This window comes from Phallusia mammillata, chromosome 6, assembly GCF_965637545.1.
Source record: "Phallusia mammillata chromosome 6, kaPhaMamm4.hap1.1, whole genome shotgun sequence".
NCBI classification, from domain to species: Eukaryota; Metazoa; Chordata; class Ascidiacea; order Phlebobranchia; family Ascidiidae; genus Phallusia; species Phallusia mammillata.
Window position 1 is genome coordinate 3,167,720 of NC_137257.1, and position 19,273 is coordinate 3,186,992.

Consider the following 19,273-nt stretch of genomic DNA (forward strand, 5'->3'; position numbering starts at 1 on the left):
GGCCCGTTTGCAACTCTGTGTTTCAAATAGTCAACCTAACTTGTAACTTTCGTTAATTTTTTGGTATTTCATACGATTATTCGCTTGGAAGCTGTTTAGTGATTATTCCTTGTTCATGTGGGTTCGACTTATCTTCAAAGGTGGCCCAGTAGTTAACACAGATGCCTACTGCTTGAATCGTTTCGTTGAAATTCCTGCTCGATTTTCTGTGTTTCGCTTTGAGCAAACTAAACATTATTACCACTTGGAATTCGAGATATTGGTAACCTGTACACATCAGTGACCACAAAATTTCACTTAGGTTAATTGTATTTTATTAGTTTAGTTATGTAACATTTCACTACTAAACAACGCAATATAGAATCTGAACTAATTGTACAAACAAGCGGTTCTCAATATTTGAAACTGATAGGTAAATAGACCCCTCCCCCCCCCCACAACAGACAAAATTTACAAAACAAATACAAGACCAATATCACTGCGATGTCTAATGAGACCAAATCGCTTTCTAATTTTTACACACAACTTCTATTTAAGGTGGTAAAAATTACAGCCCATATATGAATTACTAACAGGTATATACTTCACCGTAACTTTTATCGATAACAGGGCTAAATAACTTTATTTGTCTGTAAAGGTGTACAATATAAACGTATACCATCATAACATCTCTAACTTCATACACGGTCATACATGTATTTACAAAATAACATTACCACTTAAGTAAAACTATTGAGCTCGGAAGCATGGATACTTTTTGCTATATATTTCACTTTAAATTCAATCTACAAAGGCATTTAATATTCACCCTAATACAAATCATCTCAAAGCGTTACCAAAATACCACCATCCTTTTTTAACGCTATGATGCTTAAATGGCGATGTAGTTTGGGACTCTGCTTGGTATAAGAAAGTTATACGGGTTAGGTTCTATACGTTCGTTGCGTTCATCTATTTCTTTCTCAAGTTGATTGAGGTCGTCTAAGTAGGTTTTCTGCACATGTCGAATAGGTTCCTCCGTGAAAAGATGTTTGTCATAATGACCGAGAAATACCTATTGTAAATTGTAAAGCAATATATTGTAAATTGTCAATAACATTGTGAGTACTTGTATTTAATTATCCTTACGGAAATCTGTAGCTCTAGTAATAATATTGTGGACGATTTGAACAAGTCTTATTCAATATTTTATTCACTTAAAAAAGTGATGATATTTTTTGTGAAAAAAACCTTAGTCAACTTACGTCATTGGGTGAAAATGATGACAAAGCAAATGATACAGCCACCATAATTGTCGCCATTTCAAGACTTGGAAGGCTGTCCATAATCAGTTGCTTGGTTGCCTGTGAAGTGAAAAAAGACTAAGATAATGTATGGATGTTAAAAAGCTGTGCCATTTCACTTATCTTTTAACGCTACTTGGTATTCACCTTTCCTAAAGCGTGGTTTATTTTCCCCACTAAAAAATCAGCATAATGACAATGTATTGTAACTTTGCACACCAACGTTAAACTTGTAGCTGTTTTATACATTTTCTGTCAGACACGTTGAAAATTTGATTTTGTTATTGCATAAATCTACCCAGTAATTGCATTTAACGTTAATCCTTTGCAAAAAATCACATTTTAGACAAGAAAGCCAAAATGGGTTTCGAAGCAATCCTATATAATCTGACCTCTCCCTTTTTGTGAGGAGCAAGTCTCATTCCAAGGGGAGCATTCGGGGCAAACTTGTAGGTCTCGTACTGACCGAAATTGACAGCAGCGTGTTGAACCGAACTGGTGTAGATAATGACGACACACAATTCGACCTGAATCAGTTTACAAATATGGTTTAGTTTTGCAAAAATGTGTTTATAATTCCTGTGCTAATTTCTCTGGCTTAAAAAATGACTAGTTATGTTATATACCCTTTGATCCATATTTGTTATATATCAGCTTTCGATTGAACTGAGTGGATTTGTTACGCACCAAGAAAATTAAAGTTTTTACTAAGTGGTTTTGGAATAACTCCCTACCAGTTGATCGTAGGTCTTGATTTCCTTTGGCACACCTTTAGTATTTCCATCAACCCATCCAACACCTTCGGTAGCTACATCGTTCACCCAATCTTGCAGTTCGAAATCGTTCTTGATGTCCTGGAGTAAACGGTTTAAATGAGTACTTCGGATGTAGTATATCATGGCAATCAAAACTAGAAATCTTATAATTAAGTTAAAGGATAGAAATGAGTTGTTTGTTGCAGCAGAACAAAAGCAGAAAACGTTTTCAGGACCCTTTTACGGTTGAAATTTTGCAAAAACTTTACAAGCAATCATCGAAATTTAAATGAAGCACCATGATTTCCTGAATCAACTTTCAACGTTTATAAGGTCATTCACAGTTGTAAGCAGATCTGAAATTGTTGGCAAACCCGAAAGTGTAATCCAAAACCACAAATTCAGCACAAATGAGGCCGGGTGTAAGGTCATGCCCAAATCAACCCCATTTTATGCAAACTTAAGCTCAAACCCGACTCGAAAATCCAGCCCTGATTTACACAAAATGAACAAAAGTTTTCTAGGTTCCCTTGTAAAAGAAACTTGCGAATACATATGTTATGTGGACTTACTTCTTCCGATTTGTAGTAGAACTTGACGACGGCAGTGACGTACTTTGTCATAATCTCCCACAATGCAAGAGCATCATCGCGGTAATAATAATGGGGAAGAAGATCTCGGTTTTCGGTTTCTAAATTCAGAGGAAAACTTTATAAATGTTGATTACCATTTTTATGGTATGTTTCTGAATAACTATTTTACTTTTTTAATAACACTTTAGAAAATAGTGGGAGGTTTTAGAAATTAAAAAGATTGCAAATTCCAGGACAAAAACATTAGACCAATTCATCATCATGGTAAACAGCATACTTCGAATGATTTTTGCACACTTTTTTGACTACGTTTAAGCTCCAAATAAATTTGGTATCTCAGTGTTTAGGTGTGAATGTAATGAGGTTTCAAAATTATGTATGAGGTAAAGGGCTACTGTCAGATTAATACATAACTGTTGTCTTATTAATTTCTTACCGTTCTTCTTCAGAACTTTAGGAATCACGAGGTCGTCAAACTGAAATGTCTTGTAAACTGAACGACTCAGATCAATTGCGGCTGTAAAACATTTTATTTGTGTTGTCTAACATTGTTCTTAAATCGATTCTAGGAATCATTTTCTACTCAATTGCAATCTTCTCTACACTGATTTCAAACTTGTTACAACAGCCATTAAAATCGTACATTTCGTTGATTCGATCATAGCCTTAGTGATACACTATAGCAGTACGCCAGGCATAATGAAGACATCATACCCAATCAAGCCGGTCTCACAAGCACAGGATAGGCTCTTGTCGTGGGTTCGAATCCCACCGCAGACTACATTTTTCTAGACTACGCCCTGTCGTGTATGGAATGCTTTGGAGACCGACTTGATTCGGTATCACGCTTTCAATAGGCCTGGAGTAATACGATTTTTATATGAGTGTGCCGTGATCGCTGGGCTGCATAGACGCTTCAGAGCTGATCCCAGTAATGAATATGTATCTTAGCTGTACGCAAGTTACAACACTTCATTCGTACTTACAAGTTGCCAAAGCCTTATTGGGTGCCGCTGTTGCCGGTATAAGATCTGTCCTCGCGTCAGCATTGATAGCAGAAACTGTGCGCAAATGCGGGCGCAGTAGCTTGTAGATAGGGTGGGAAAGGGGGAAACACCGAAAGAGCGACACGGCGAACGGCTCCATGATTGAGTGAGTGTAGAGGAAGTGATAAATCCACTACAACGTATAATATTTCAATTTAATAACCTCCCGAGAATGTGTTGTATATGTAAAGAACGATCACTGTATGCACCATAGTATAGAATTTGAAGTCTTGTGGTTTATAGATGTTTTAATGCAGGGGTCGGCAACCTTTTTTGCACTGCGGACCGGTTTTACAACTAAAATTTTATCGCGGACCGGTCTTCAAAAAACTACAAATATATAGCTATAAAAACGCTTAAATTAGTTTATCATGCCCGGGATACATGGGCATAATGTTTTATAGCATTTAACGTGAAAAATTATACGGCCCGGTAACGAACTCCTCGCGGACCGGTACCGGGCCGCGGACCGGCGGTTGCCGACCATTGTTTTAATGGACCAAACTCTTGAGGACAAAAGCTTAATTAGATTCAACGCGGCATGTTTTTATCATTTGAAAAGACTTTTTGGCGCAGTGCTTAACAATGTTAATTTTGCAAAGTGTACGTTGACATTTGAACTTGAAACCTGCACCACAATTTCTTATTTATACGGAAACTCGTACCTCGTGCATATTACCCTCCGCGCATCGGAAATACATCTTAGCAAGCAACCAATCTTCGTGGCTGTCTTGGGGCGTAAAAAGATAATCTCTGTTTCCAGGGATCAACTGGATTGCTATCGGCAAAAATTTCGCTTCTGAGTTTACGTAGAAGAGTCCGAAAGCGTCGGGACAGTTTAAAGGCAGATTGGTAGTCGGGGCAGGATTTCTTTCGATGTTTTGGAAGACTTTGCTGTAATCACTGATGTAAATCTTCCCTGCCTAGAAACAAAGTCGTGTTAAAAACCTGATGCAGTCATCTAAATATGATGTAAAATACATAAAAAGCGTTGAGTTTGAATTGAGATATGAGTGTTTAAGCTTTGAGCAGTGGTTCCCAATCTTTGTAACCTGCAAGACACTGACAAAAAATTTTGCTTCGTACAGTTAGCACACGAACATAATAAGTTGTTACGGCAGTGTTGTTTGTGTTGACAAACAGACGATATTTTGCTTTTGGCGCGCTTGGCTTCGTGCAAAAAGCGTGTATGTATAACCAACGCCTTTTTATGTCGCAGTGGCAGTGGTGTTGCGCTTAACATCGTACGCCTGAAGTTGGTGTGTTAAGAGTGTGAAGCGAGTTCTGCAGTTGTACGAAATCTATATGTAGACTCTGCCATATATTAACACATTACTTGATGTTGATTCTATTTAATATAGATTTAAGAACCAAAGGTCAAATTTATAGGAAGTTTGACCAGTTTGAATTATTGTAGGTTGACGAAACATGAATTTGATTGCGTGTTTATGATGTGCGATATGGAATAAAAGAATCGAACAGTATCTAAATTTTCTTATACCTGAAAGTTTCAAGTGATTTAAAACAATTTTGGAGGCCACGTATGTTTCAATAATTTCAACAGCCACTTTAACGAGGTGAGTAATAATGTTTTGGTGACAAATAAGATCAAAATACTGTCAGTGACACATTTATTTTGTCAACAAACCAGTTTTGAAACATAAATTATAAGCTGCTCAAATATTCCTTTACAATATTCTGACAACGCACTACTTGTGCAGAAACACAGTTTTTAAATCAATTGTTTCGAAGCTAAACGCTTGCTATGTACAAAGCTGTATTAACAGATTTCTCTTTGCAAGAAAACTTACCTCCATTTCGCACTCTAGGGAACTCCCCTCAAGAAACTTCTCTACGTCATCATTAGTGACGTTGAAGCCTTCCGGGATTTCGCGACACCTCTTAAATGCCAGCGGACTTATTCCGGTCATGACCTGCCGGCCCATGCCTTGATCTGTGTTCCAGCTAAAACAGAAAAGCGAGTTAAGATTTTGTTCCAACTTTTTTCTATGTATGCATCTTTGCTGGCTAAAAGAAATTCTAGCCTATGTAGCTCAGTTGGTAGAGCGCGAGTCCCGGAAAGACTCTTGTCGTGGGTTCGAGTCCCGCCGCAGGCCAGATTTTTCTTGACTGTGCCTTGCCATATAGGAATGCTTGGGAGACCTGCTGATTCGGTATGACGCCTTTAATAGGCCTGGTGTACTATAATTTGCTGGCTAAAAGAATTAATTTTTGAACATATCATGGTCAGATATGTAAGTGTCTCACTTTATGGTACAGGTACATTACTTAAATATTTTCACTGATGACCTTTGAGTTTTAATGAGTTTCTCTTTACGTGTAGCGATTTTGTGAACCACAAGCCTATATCGCGCTGTTTTTAGGGCATCGTGATTTAGGCAGAAGTTAGGCAACTAAAGCTAAGTGTAAAAGTAGAACAATACTTACTCATCTAGATAGTAGGGATTTTCCCGAATGCGTTGAAGCTTTCTGTGGGTGTATAGGCGTTTGTATGAGTCGAGATCTTCCAAAGGATGAATTTTACCTAAAAAACAACGTAATTATAATCGTAAAAAATGATTTTAGCTCTTAAATGATGAACAAAATCAGAAAACGCAGTAAAGCAAAAATGTCGAAATGAAACTCAGACCACTGAGTATCTTCATACTTTACCAAACAAACGCATTTGTCATCAGAATTTGTAGCAAAAAAGGAACTTAAGTTTTTCTAAATGCTCGTTTACCAAATAAATCATTTACTTTGATTCATTTTACCAGATTAGTTTACAAAAAAATATAAAAAACGTTTTAAATCATATTACGCCAGGCATATAGCAAGGCATAGACTAGAAAAGTTTAGCGTGCGGTGAGATTCGAACCCACGACTGGAGTCTTCCCGGAATACTTAGGAGACTAGCTTGATTCGGTATGTTGCTTTTCAATGGGCCTACTATGATTTATAAACTATGAATGAGTGTGTTGTAATCGCTGGCCTGATGGACGCTTCAGAGTTGATCTCAGTATGAATGTATTCATCTTAGGTAGAAACATTTTACAATTACTTACCTTCAACCAGATCTATGATTGTCTGAATTCCTGCACCAAGTCCTTGTTCTACAAAGTTTTCTGCACGGACGATGTCTCTCTTAAACATGTTCGGGAGATCGGCATATGTAGCTGCATCCACATAACGGGGCAGACCCCATCCTACACTGTCCTCTGCTGGACGCGGAATCCAACTGAAGGTAACCTTGTTGCGTTCAATTTCCCGTTTGCGCAGATCTTGCACATAGCGGTTCATGACGTTCTGGGGCAACTGACCTGTTGGTGACGAAGCAAAAGTCGAAATATGCTTAGTCATGTGATATTTTGTTGTCTAAAGACTAAGGGAGATATTTGTTCTAGGAATATATTGGTTCAGGTATACGGAAATGCGCATTTGTTTTTGTTTGTTTAGTTTTTTCGTTTCTCTGGCTAGTTAATTTCCATAAGACTTATACACAGATATCAATCGATATTCCAAAAATCACAGCCTACTCATGCAAATCCGAGTGATTTTTAATTGCTGTTTAAATGAGCTCAAAGACACTATTACACACAAAAATTCAGAAATGCTAGGCCATTTTTGTATTAACAGCATGAGCAAATTTTCACTCGCCGTTTAATAGGTCGCTGACTATAGAGTTACATTAACCTTACAACTATCCCAGTATTAAGTTATTTTGTCCAACCTCTTAAAAAAAGTATACAAGCGGCAATACATCCTACCTTTTCCCAATGTTACTTCCTTTTCCTCTTCAATCCAATCATAGACTGGGAATTGAACTTCGTCACCGTTAACACCCACAGCTATTGTATCACACAACCACTGGTCTTCGTGGTGCCGGTTTTCCAAAGCTTTTGAAAAGAAGTTACCAGGTTTAGTGACAAAACAAAACAATGTGATGCTTTGCTTGTATTTAAACCCACTATTTTTGTCTTCGTATTTAGACTTCGGTATAATATAGCTGAAGTTATGTCGTGGCCCTTTTCAGATCTTAACACTGGTAAGAGATTTAGGTAATGTCAAACATTGAAATCCCACCTGCTTGCTATGACTTTGAGGTAATCATTTCTGACGTACTTATGATTATAAACAACCTATTCCAAAGACAAAGCAGCAGAGCGATGGTAATTTGAAAGCAATCCCTTCATTGATAATAATATAACTTGCTTTCAAACCTATAACACATGCATGACGTCGCTTGCGCTGACGACGCGTTGATAGGAAATAGTCGCTATTGTTCATGGGCTGGAGGAAACTAATCACTGCTAATTGCTTCAAACCAATGTACATATGCCTTTGTATGAGAAATCACTGTATTGCTAATCCTTGCCCACTGATATGTTTGCGTTTGGTGGTTTTCGTGAATAACCTCTGGTAACAAGTTTACTTGAAACTTTATGTAAGCGTGCATGGAACACAGCGTTCCCAAACTAAACTATAAGTAGGTACACAAGAAATACCCACACATTTCAAAGCTTGTGTTATAGGTAGCTAAATTCATCATACACTAAATGGAGATTAAATATGTGTAGATTTATACTTGCTTTGAGGGCACCTGTTTCTTTCTAAAAGCACTTTAAGCCCGAGTGCACCATTTGACAATGAGTAAAACCGTCCGCTTTTTACGGTCTTGTAAGTTCATGCTGCATGTGTACCATACGCACGTCGTAAGAACAAATAAGAAGGATCATGATACATATTATGGGGTAACTACACCAACACCATTTTCAAACTACATAGGCATGGTTTTTGAGTCAGTTACTTCCAACAAACTGTACCGTATGGTATCGTTTTGTTACCAGCTGCACTGATGAGTGATCATAGGTCGCAACAGCGCGTTATTGCTCAGTTATGTCTACAGAAACAGTCTTTTACGATAAATTCTCGCCATAAGTCACTTACTTATTCGTACAATGATCGGCAATCCAATGTCTCTCGCATACACCCGGAAATGGTTAAGTTGTCCTCGGCAAAAATCGAAGTGAAAAAAGTTGTCGAGTTTTTGGGGACCCGTAGCTACACCACCCGCGTTGATCAAATCAATGAACACAACAGATCGAGTTCCAGCATTCTTATAGCTGTCCGATGTCTAAAAACAAAGTCTTCGTTGGCCATGAAACTAAATTCTTAACAAGAGATGCCTTGTTGGCATGTTTAGTTCGGTATGACGCACTTTCTGGAGAGTTTCAGACTGAGTTTTTCAGGTCGGGTTCGAGCTTGCGTTTAAATGAAGCGGGGTTGATTGGGACCTAATTTTACACTCGGGACTATTTGTGCCGCAATTTTACTCACTTTCGAGACTAGTTCGGGCTCATTTTTTTACAACAAAAACAAATTCGGTATGCTTACTCTTCTGCTTTTGTATAGGTTTGGTGTACTGTGATTTTTTGATATACAACCTAAGGCATTATTAGGGCTCGGGTTTGGCTCTAAGTCTGATTAAATCGTGTTTGATTCGGGTCTGAATTTACACCTCGCCACATTTGTCTCGTAATTTAATTTTGACAATTTTAACTTTTAGGCCTACTTCTGGCTTTATTTTTGATCAAATTTCTTTCGGATTTGTTTTAGGCTTGATTATTTAGGCATGGGTCCAATTTCAAGCCCTTTTACAACTCTGAAACAAAGGCGTTTACCTGTATTCTTATGTCGTAGTAAACCTTCCTGTATGGCTCATCAGGAGGCTTGCAGCATATCGCTCCCATTATGATTGACACTTAATGTTTTCAGTACTTAAAATTACACAAAAATGTTCTAAAAATTGAAAAAAATGTGTTGTAAAAGCAATTGGGCAAAACACTTAATATATAACATATTTATATATTATAACAGTTACTAACATTAATATATAATATATGACAGTTAATATATATTTAACGAAATATGCTGAGTAATATTGCAAATCACAATTCCCGAAATCAGCTTCCAATTTACATGCACACTTTAAAGTATAGAGTATAATCTTAAGCACATCGCTTGGATGGAAATACCACGTATATGTATGCTTAGTTCTGTACGCCAATCCCACGCGTTTAACACGACAGCAAAGTAAACTTTTACTTAAAGTGACAGTAACCACGCAATGTTGTAGAAAGTCCCTTGCGAATGTTTTCCATCAATCTAGGCCAGTGGTTCCCAACCTTCCATGGTCCGTGGCCCCCTAAAAGTGTCATTTTTGCCTCGTGGCCCCCTTCATGTAACCTTGCAAGTCCTGTGGCCCCCTCAAAATGTAAATGGCAAACTCGTGTGGAAATTGGATACTAATATCGGCTTTAAACGCAGGTCGAATAGAGTAAATAAGGGTCCGCATTCGTAAAAAGCCTCAATATAGACAAATAGTATGCAAAATAGTTGATTAAATTAGGGAATTTCTAGTGGGTGTTTCTGGTAAATCTACACCTGTGGCCCCCCTGAACACAGCTCGTGGCCCCCCTGGGTGGCCATGGGCCCTGGTTGGGAACCACTGATCTAAGCGATGACAGAACCAAACAATGGCTTGCCGAGCAAACATATTATGCAATACTTTTCCTGAGTCATTTTTAGAGGAGCAGATGAAATTCCAATCCACATTAGCTTCTCTGCTACGCTTGTGTGTTGATTTTTGTACTTTTGTGGGCCGATAAAAGTTTGGAAAGACTCTGGCAATCCCCTAAAAGGGCCCTTGATTTGTCAAAACAAAATTGCACCATGATTTTTTCCCAAATCTCATTATAAACACCAACTTTTTCAGCGAAGAGAATCGTGTCCTTACAAAAAAGCGGTAAATCAAAAATTTGCCATCAGAAAAACACAAAAAGAAATTACTCTGAAACTTCAACTAATTGTCCAATACATCATATACTTGTTCAAAACCAGGGGTGGGCAACCTTTGTCACTGTGGGGCCAAATACAATCGCCAAAGTTAGATCGCGGGCCGCACCTGTGTATAACACAAGGTGATTTTTCTTTGGTGCTTACCAAATATGCTTAACTACAAGTAAAATTCCCATTTGATTCTAGCCACAAATTGCCAGGTCGAAGAAAAATAGCATCGGACGCATCAATCTGCTCAAAAATATATAATAGTTGGACTCGTTTGCCAGTACATTTGAAATCCAAGCGTCTCTGGGGGCGCACAACCTTTAATGAAGGGCCACATTTGGCCCGCGGACCGCAGGTTGCCCACCTCTGTTCTAAACAGTATATACATCGAGTCTATGTATAACACAAAACAGACAAGTTGTAGAAGCTACATTTTTTCCGACTGCAGACCACAAGAAATACACTGACCTTTATATAGGGTTAGCGCGACCGATACTACCAAAATCCCCCGTAAATATGTTTGTGCTCCCTTGGAATGCATATGGTAACTGAGACAATTCCTAGGCCCCTTAACGCTGCTTTTTTCTCTCGATAGCTAAAAACGCTTTTGCAGTTTCTCTTTCCTTACCGGAATTCCTATACCACGCATACGAGTTTCGATTACGCTACAGCCAAATAATTTTACCGTAAATAGAGTTTTGGTTGTCTATCTTGGAATGTGATTAGTTAGCTTGTGCACTTCAAGAACATATCACATATTCACAGCATTTGGCTCTTTGTTGTTAACCAGAAAGTGTGGATCAAAACTTTATCCTCCAATCAATGCATAAGCAATTTATTAAACACTTTGGTTTAACGCTGGGGTAGAAACGGCAAACTATGCAAACAAATCTTGATATAATGGTTTGCAACCCATCAAGTAAACCTTCGTGTGATGTAAGAGTGCCTAAAATCAGGGTCCGAACCCAACAATACAAGCCCGATAAATTGCCCATTTAAAAAAAAGGAATTAGGTCTAAAAGATAAAACAGTGGCAAATGGGACTAAGTGTAAAGACAGGCCCGAGTTATGCCCATTTTAAATCAACTTAAGCCTAAAACCCGACCGTATCCGAAAACCCCACCAGACTTACAACTCTGAAGCATTCGGTCCAGATTACAATATGAATAGATTCGAGCTGTTTGGCCACTTAGACGTGGTCATGGGGGCATACCGCGTCGCCAACAGACCTGTTTCATTTAGACGTCAAAATTTGGGAGCGTATTTTTTTCTTATTGCTTGCTGGCTAAGGATTTGCAGCCGTAAAATAGCTAGAATACCATGTCGGTCACATTTTTGTTTTAAGGTATGGGGATTTTTATGCGTAGCGGCTAAATGCGTCAAAGAAACTTCTGGCAAACTTCATTTTGACTGCGAACAATTTCGTCGTAAAACATTAACATAGTAAAACACACACCTATAGTAACAAATGAGGCACGATTTGCTACAATTCGTCGGTATTATACTGTTATTTTTCGAATTATGACTAAAAAATACATATTTGTCATAGTAGCCTTACATACTTAGATGTTAGTTTACCAATTGCTGTAAACATAAAGAGTGCTGTTTGTGTCCCAACTTCATAAACGAATCACCGAATTCCTCATTTGCACGCATTCAAAAGCAATTTCGACAAACTCGGCATCATAATACACTTGATATGTTTTCGGTTTTCACTATGTAAGGAGAAAGGATCTATTGCCGCCGGCGCGAATCACCTATGCAATGATCAGAAAATGTTACGCAGCCTATATGAGCACATATACTTACAGCCCTTACTTCAAGCCAAACGACTAAATAATAATCATCTGGCTCTCATTCCATTTAAAATACGTAATTTTGTGAGTAAAATTTTTCATATTCGTTATTTATCAAGGTACATGATACAGTAGATTTGAAACATATGCCAGAACTCTATAGGCTTATGCTTTGTTTAAAACAGATAAACGTATGTAAATTTCGACGTTTTTTTAGTCTTATAATAAGTCTAATGAAAATGTTAAAACATGCACCACGATCGCCACGAGACACCATTTGGGAACCGTTGGGCCTATTTTCACGCTTCAAAAAATACACCTCCGTGGGCCGTTTTAAAAATTTTCGTAACTGACTTTACAAAAACAAGATCTTTATATACCTAACCGCATACAACTAAAAACCGATTTCAGCTAATACCACGTACTACCAATCCTCAAACATAAACCTCATTGCATTGAACCGACAATCGCATCTGTGATATTGTTTGTGCATTGGTATCTTCTTGCATTGCGTTCAGATCACACAGTCATCTATATGTTGATGCGTGCTCGATAAGCGCCGGAATTGAACGACTTCATCACTTCCGTAAATGCGCGAGTGCGTTTAGCTACATCAGCTCGATCTGGTATATTGCTGTTATTTTCTGATGGGTAATGTTTATGTGTTTCTGTGACCTATATCATTTTATCCAAGATGGGTTTGTGTTCTTTAAAACGGTTTGAAAAGTCAATGCAAAACAGAATCAAACTTACAAGCACAATTTGGATACTTTCCAGTCGGGAACTAGACGTTTTATTTGTATTTACTACAATATGAAACTGATTACTTTTTTGTGTCAAAAAATGATTTACATATGTTGTGCTCGTTATTTTGATTACACTTGATTACAAAGTAACTTATCCAGTTATGCATGAGTGCATTTAAAAGGGTCGTGGTTCTGATGTTGCTTAATGGGATCGCTACAGGAAATCTTGTGAACCTGTCTATTATTACAAATATGTAAGAACAACCTGCAGATGGTGGGAGCGGTCCAATGACGTCAGCATTGATGTTTTTAAATTTGTCTGACACAACAGGATATCTAACAAATGGAGTTACAGTGTGTCTTACAACTTTTGTACGTTGACAAATAATGCATGTCTTACACCAAGTTGTGACGTCACGACGTAGAGACGGCCACACGTATTTGGAAGAAATTAGTCTCAGCGTTGCTTTTACACCGCAGTGGGTAAGGTTGTGGGCATTGTCAAAAATCAATTTCCTGAAACCTGTGGGTACTAAAGGCCTGTTTGTTCCAGGTATGGAAGTATCACACAGTAAAGTCAAGTCAGGTGAGCCTGGTACCGGTTTATTGACCAGGTTAAGGGAATGATCTGATTTGCAGAAGTCTTGCAGGGTTTGGTCACGCCTTTGGGCAATAGCTATTTGTTGCCAGTCAATTTCTGCTGCATGTCTGAACATGGAGTTTATGTTAGGGCGTGACATTGTGTCAGCTACGACATTTGAAGCACCAGGTAGGTAACGTAAGTCAGTGGTATATTCAGATATGAACGCTAGGGCTCTGGATTGTCTGGCGTTTTCACGCGGTTTGTCTGCATTAAATGCATCAACAATTGCTTTGTGGTCTGTATGCACGGTGAACTTTCGACCCTCAAGAAAATATCGGAAATGCTTTATCGCGAATACAATCGCCGTGAGTTCTCTATCAAACGCCGAATATTTCGTTTGCGTTTTGTTGAACAATCTTGAGAAAAATCCTAGTGGCTGAGTTTCGTCTCCTATCGTTTGTTGGAGTACACCTCCAGCGGAATTATCACTCGCGTCTGTGACTAAGCTCAGTTCCCCTTTTGGGTGGGGGTAAGCGAGGGCTGTGTAATTAGCAAGGGCTTGTTTCACGCTCTCAAACGCTTCCTGTAATGTGCCATTCCAAGTTATTTTTTTATTGCGGGGATCTTTTCCATTAAGCAGTTCATAGAGCGGTTTTAGCTTACGTGACAACAATGGTACACTTGGTGCAAAAAATTGAACCATGCCAATAAAGCGTCTTAATTGTCTGGTCGTGGCCGGTTGGGAGAAATTTTTGATTGCCACAATTTTATCTGGATTTGGTTGTACACCCTCTGGCGTCACCAAGTGGCCTAAGAATTTGACTTGTTTGCGGCCAAAGCGACACTTGTCAATGTTCAAATGTAATCAAAATCGATCACTACACCCATGAGGACAATATGTCTGTTTTACTTTTACATTAATGCTGCTAAAATACTTTTGCAAAAAAACGAAAGTTGTAACGTTACATGTTTACTGGATTACTGATTATGTCATATAAAATACGCCCCCTCCACTGAATGTAACTTACTTATATTTCATAGTGAAAGTCAACACATTACTTCACTACACAACGACATGCGCAAATCGGATTTTTTAAATTTGCGCCAGGGTTTTGGTTTCACACAACGCATTTTTGCAAATGGCTTTCACGCGCCTTATGACGTGGGTACGAAACCAGCGAGGAAACGTTTAACGGAAACTCGTGTCGTACGGACATTTTCGTAACAGCCAAAAGTTGATATTATATTAGGCTCTTATACACTCTGTGTCAGTATTGTTTTGAATAAATTTAACTAGCTAAGTAGCCAGTTGCTGGACCTGACCTAATGTCAAACTGCCCTAAAATGCCTTGTTCAAGACCAATTGTCTATTATGTTTGTTGTCTTGGTCTTTCCTGAGGCTTTGAAGTACAGGCCTGCCAATCAAACTTTCGGACCCAAACGGGCTTCTCAAAAACGATTGGAGTTCGGGCCAGGTTTCGGGGTTGTACTTTTGGATTCGAACTTCAATTTCAGGCTCGTTTACAACTCTGACAAACGCTATGCAAGAAAAACATTATTCGCAAGAAAAACTATCGCAATTATATTTACGTTAGTACAAGCTAAATACAAAGATTTTCGTTCAAGCCGAGATAACGAAATTACATTTGGAGAATGTTAAATGATGATACAGCTTTCGTATCCAGCTTTACAACATATATTTCTTGCAGTGGTTGGCCTTGTAAAACAACCTCGCATTTTACAAAAGTGTTGCGTCTCAATTACTACCTTCTGTTGTTTGTTTTGGTGCAAAAACCTCTTACAAGTTTCGTTTTCATAGATTGGTACAGATCATGATTTCTGAAATGGCGTACCACGCAATAAAGTTTATCCCTTATGCTTATGGATTTTTGGGAAACGCTTTTATACCATGACGTTATGTGTCTATCATGTGCGCGAGTCCCTGAAAGACTTTTATCGTCGGTTCAAATACCACCGCAAGCTAGATTTTTGAGTATGAATAAGAAGTGATCGCTGGTCTGCGTGAATGCTTCAGGGCTGATCCCAGTACGTAAGTATGTTAAGTACACATTATTCGACAAAATTTGCTTCTACTTTGACTTTGTATTCTTCAGAAATTCTTGTCATTGGATTCTATTAAAATGCTTGCCGTTGTTTACTTGAAACAACTTGAACCGCAATCCTGGCGAATCAAACAACAAGGGGGTGTACGCATTTGTTTTGTGTGGTGTACGCATTTGGCATAGAGGGAGTGTTTTTCCTGTGTCATTGCAAACCTACGACTTCAGTCCGGTTTAAAGTGGCTTAACCAGGTTTATGTTGTTGTCAACGTTAACTGGATGTGCCTCCTCTGTATCCCACCTTCACAGTAGGCAGTTGTGAACGCAGTTTGTATTGTTTGGTGCGTGTTAAAAAACACATGGTTAGATAAAGCACCAACAACGAATTGTTTCTACTGGAGTGTTCCTATGACGTAACGGTGATTATGTCATATAGCGGGATTGTCTCTAGTCACATGACCTAGTTTTTTAGTTGTAAGCGAAAGAGAAATTCCCAAACCCGAAGCCCGACCCAAACCCGAATCGTTTTTCAGTCCTTTTGATCGACAAGCCTATAATAAAGAAGACACATAGAATATTACAATAGTGTACAATATTATACAATGGCTAAAACAAGACGTTTTAGGGCTGTTGGGCATCCAGCAACTAGCAACGTTGATCAAAACATAATTTATATCAAAAACAAATTATGAACACACAATGAACAGTCAGGCCCGAGTCAATCCCGTTTGTTAACACACCGAAGCCCAAAACAACGGGGCTTTGTTATTTTGATTACACGCCCATGAGGACAATACGTCTGTTTTACTTTTACATTAACGCTGCTAAAATACTTTTGCAAAAAAACAAAGTTAACATAATATGTTTACTGTATGACCGATTATGTCATAGTAAATACGCCCCTTCGATTTTAAGTACTTATCTTTCCTAGTGAAAATCAACACATGACTTCACTGCACAACGTCATGCGCGAATCGGATTTTTTAAATTTGCGCCGGGGTTTTGGTTTCACACAACGCATTTTAGCAAACGACTTAGGCTTTCACTCGCGTAATGACGTAGATACGAAACCTGTGAGGAAATGTCGTACGGACAATTTCGTAGCAGCCAAACGTGGCCAATACATTGGGTATACCATGTTGTACAAACGCTATGCGTATTAATCGCGTACTAAGTTATAGCAATTATAATTGCATTAGTTCAAGTTAAATGCAAAGATTATTGTTCAAGCCGAGATATCGAAATCAATTTTAGAGAATGTTAAAATGATGAAATAGCTTTCGTATCCTACATTATAAAACCTATAGGTGTTTTGAAATTGTTGTCAAAAACCTCGCATTTTACTGAGTGCTGCGTCTCTTTATTATCTGCTGTTGTTTGTTTTGTTCCGAAAATCGGTCACAACTGTCGTTTTCATACATTGGTACAGTCATGATTACACAAATGGTGCACCACGCAATAAAGTGTATCCCTTATATGTCTATGGCATTTTTAGTAAAACGCGTTTATACCATGACATCATGTGTCCATCCCTATCGTATGCGCGAGTCCCGGAAAGACTCCTATCGTAGGTTCGAATCCCACCACAGGCTAGATTTTTCTAGCACGCGCCTTGCCTTATGCTTGGGTGACCGACTGGATTCAGTATAGCGCCTTCAATGGGCCTAGCGTACTATGATTTATATATCAGTTTGCCGTGATCGCTGGTTTGCATTATAGTGCTTCAGGGCTGATCCTACTACGCAAGAAAGTTCAGTACACATTATTCGACAATATTTGTTTCTACTTTGACTTTGTGTTCTTCAGAAATTCTTGTCAATAATAAAACTGTTTGCCGTTGTTTTATTAAAACAACTTAAACCGCAACGCCGGGCAGATCAACAAGATGGTTGGTTTTGCGTGGGATACAAATTTGGTATTTTTGCCGGTATCATTACAAACCTACCAGTTCAGTCCAGTCTAAGTGGTTTAATCAGGTTCATTTTGTTTGCCAACGTTAACTGGATGCGTCTCCTCTGCAGCCCACCTTGACTGTAGGCAAACGTGAACTCAGTTTGGACTGGTTGGTGTATGTCAAAAAGGTTGTAGTTACGGGTACACATACTTATGCTGATGATTAGTATATTAATGTGTCTCTTTAATATAGTTTACCACCTAAATGTAAAATCGCATATGGTTACATAGAGCGTCAACAACGAATTGTTTTTACTGGAGTTCTCCTACGACGTAACGGTGATGATGTCATATAGCGGGATTGTCTCTGGTCACATGACCTTGGTTTTTAGTTGTAAGCGAAAGAGAAATTTCCAAACCCGAAGCCCGGCCCGAACCTGAATCGTTTTTCAGGATCCCCTTTATGCCCGAAAGTTTGATCGACAAGCCTATAATAAAAGTAGACATACTGTGTACAATAATAGACAATGGCCTAAACAAGACGTTTTTTATGCTGTTCGGCATTATGTTGTATCCAGTAACTTGCAACTCAGCTGATAATTTATAGTAAAAACAATTTATGGACACACAATGGACAACCAGGCCCGAATCAATCCCGTTTGTTAACATACCAAAGCCCGAACGCTTCCGAACCCGTCCCGAAAAGTTCAAAATCATGATAATCTCGCATCGTTATGTCATCATAACCAAATCGCGTTTCTCCCAATAGTCATGCCAGAAGGACCATGTTTTTTTCAAGATTGAGTTTAGTTTCGAAAGCACTATGTACTTCAGCACGTCATTTGTACGTCAATCCTTTGTGTCATTTCGAAAAAGAGAAAGAAAACAGGAAATTGCATTATCTTGGATAATTTCCGTGACCATTTACTTAAAAATTGTCGTCCTAATAATTGGATATTTCCAGCTAATATTGATTTTAGTTAGAAATGTAATGTTGTAGCCTTTTTTAAGTTGATTTTTTGCTAAGTTAGAACACCTCTTTTTATATTTAGCCCTGTCGATAGACACATTTAGTATTTTAAGTCATTGTGGTTGGAAAACTATAGTATATTTTAGGCCTAAACAAGTCCAAATTCATATACATGCCCACCCGGAAATTGTAACTGTCGAATTCCACACTATGGTAGACATGCCCACGTGACGATTAACGAATGTTCAGCTCCCAGCAACTATAATTTATGTTAAAGAAAGTAAATTACGACAGAACTATGGCAGGGCTGAATTACTGGTCTGATTAATTTTAAATTTTTAGTGGAAACCCGACCCGAAAATTCTTATCGACAAGTTGCATCTCAGCATGGGATAATTAGTGCAGTTTTGTGTTCTACTTGCGTCATATATACGTCATACTTCCGGTTAGTCTGTGTTACGTAATATCGAAAAGTTGAATCGTGGTTTTTTTGTTGGTACTTATATGTTAACCTATTTACCGCTACAAATAAAGATAAAATCTACATAATCCGTTTATTAACGCACAAACAGTAAAACAATGTGCAAATATAAACTGCTCATAGTGTATTCATAAATCATAAGTCACCAGGGCGTTTGAAATATTAAAGCAATATTCTAATGTACTAAATAGTATGTAAACTTCCAAGTCTTGGCTAATCCA

The 19,273-nt window shown here is 38.3% G+C and overlaps 1 protein-coding gene and 1 non-coding gene across 2 annotated transcripts; one reads left to right on the top strand and one right to left on the bottom strand.

The window, feature by feature from the left end:
• Positions 1–463: 463 nt before the first annotated feature.
• Positions 464–9,471, bottom strand: LOC145234098 (polyunsaturated fatty acid 5-lipoxygenase-like). The gene is made up of 14 exons (XM_080098877.1): positions 9,359–9,471; positions 8,625–8,811; positions 7,445–7,573; positions 6,743–6,997; positions 6,126–6,222; positions 5,489–5,642; positions 4,343–4,600; positions 3,618–3,810; positions 3,068–3,148; positions 2,611–2,729; positions 2,018–2,137; positions 1,676–1,810; positions 1,245–1,343; positions 464–1,054 (listed from the first exon to the last, which is right to left on the bottom strand). The coding sequence occupies exons 1-14, from the start codon at positions 9,425–9,427 to the stop codon at positions 872–874; spliced, it is 2,079 nt and encodes a 692-aa protein (XP_079955003.1). The 5' UTR covers positions 9,428–9,471; the 3' UTR covers positions 464–871.
• Trnas-gga (transfer RNA serine (anticodon GGA)) lies at positions 5,721–5,794 on the top strand. Its single transcript has one exon. It is a non-coding gene; the product is annotated as a tRNA-Ser (tRNA).
• Positions 9,472–19,273: the final 9,802 nt, after the last annotated feature.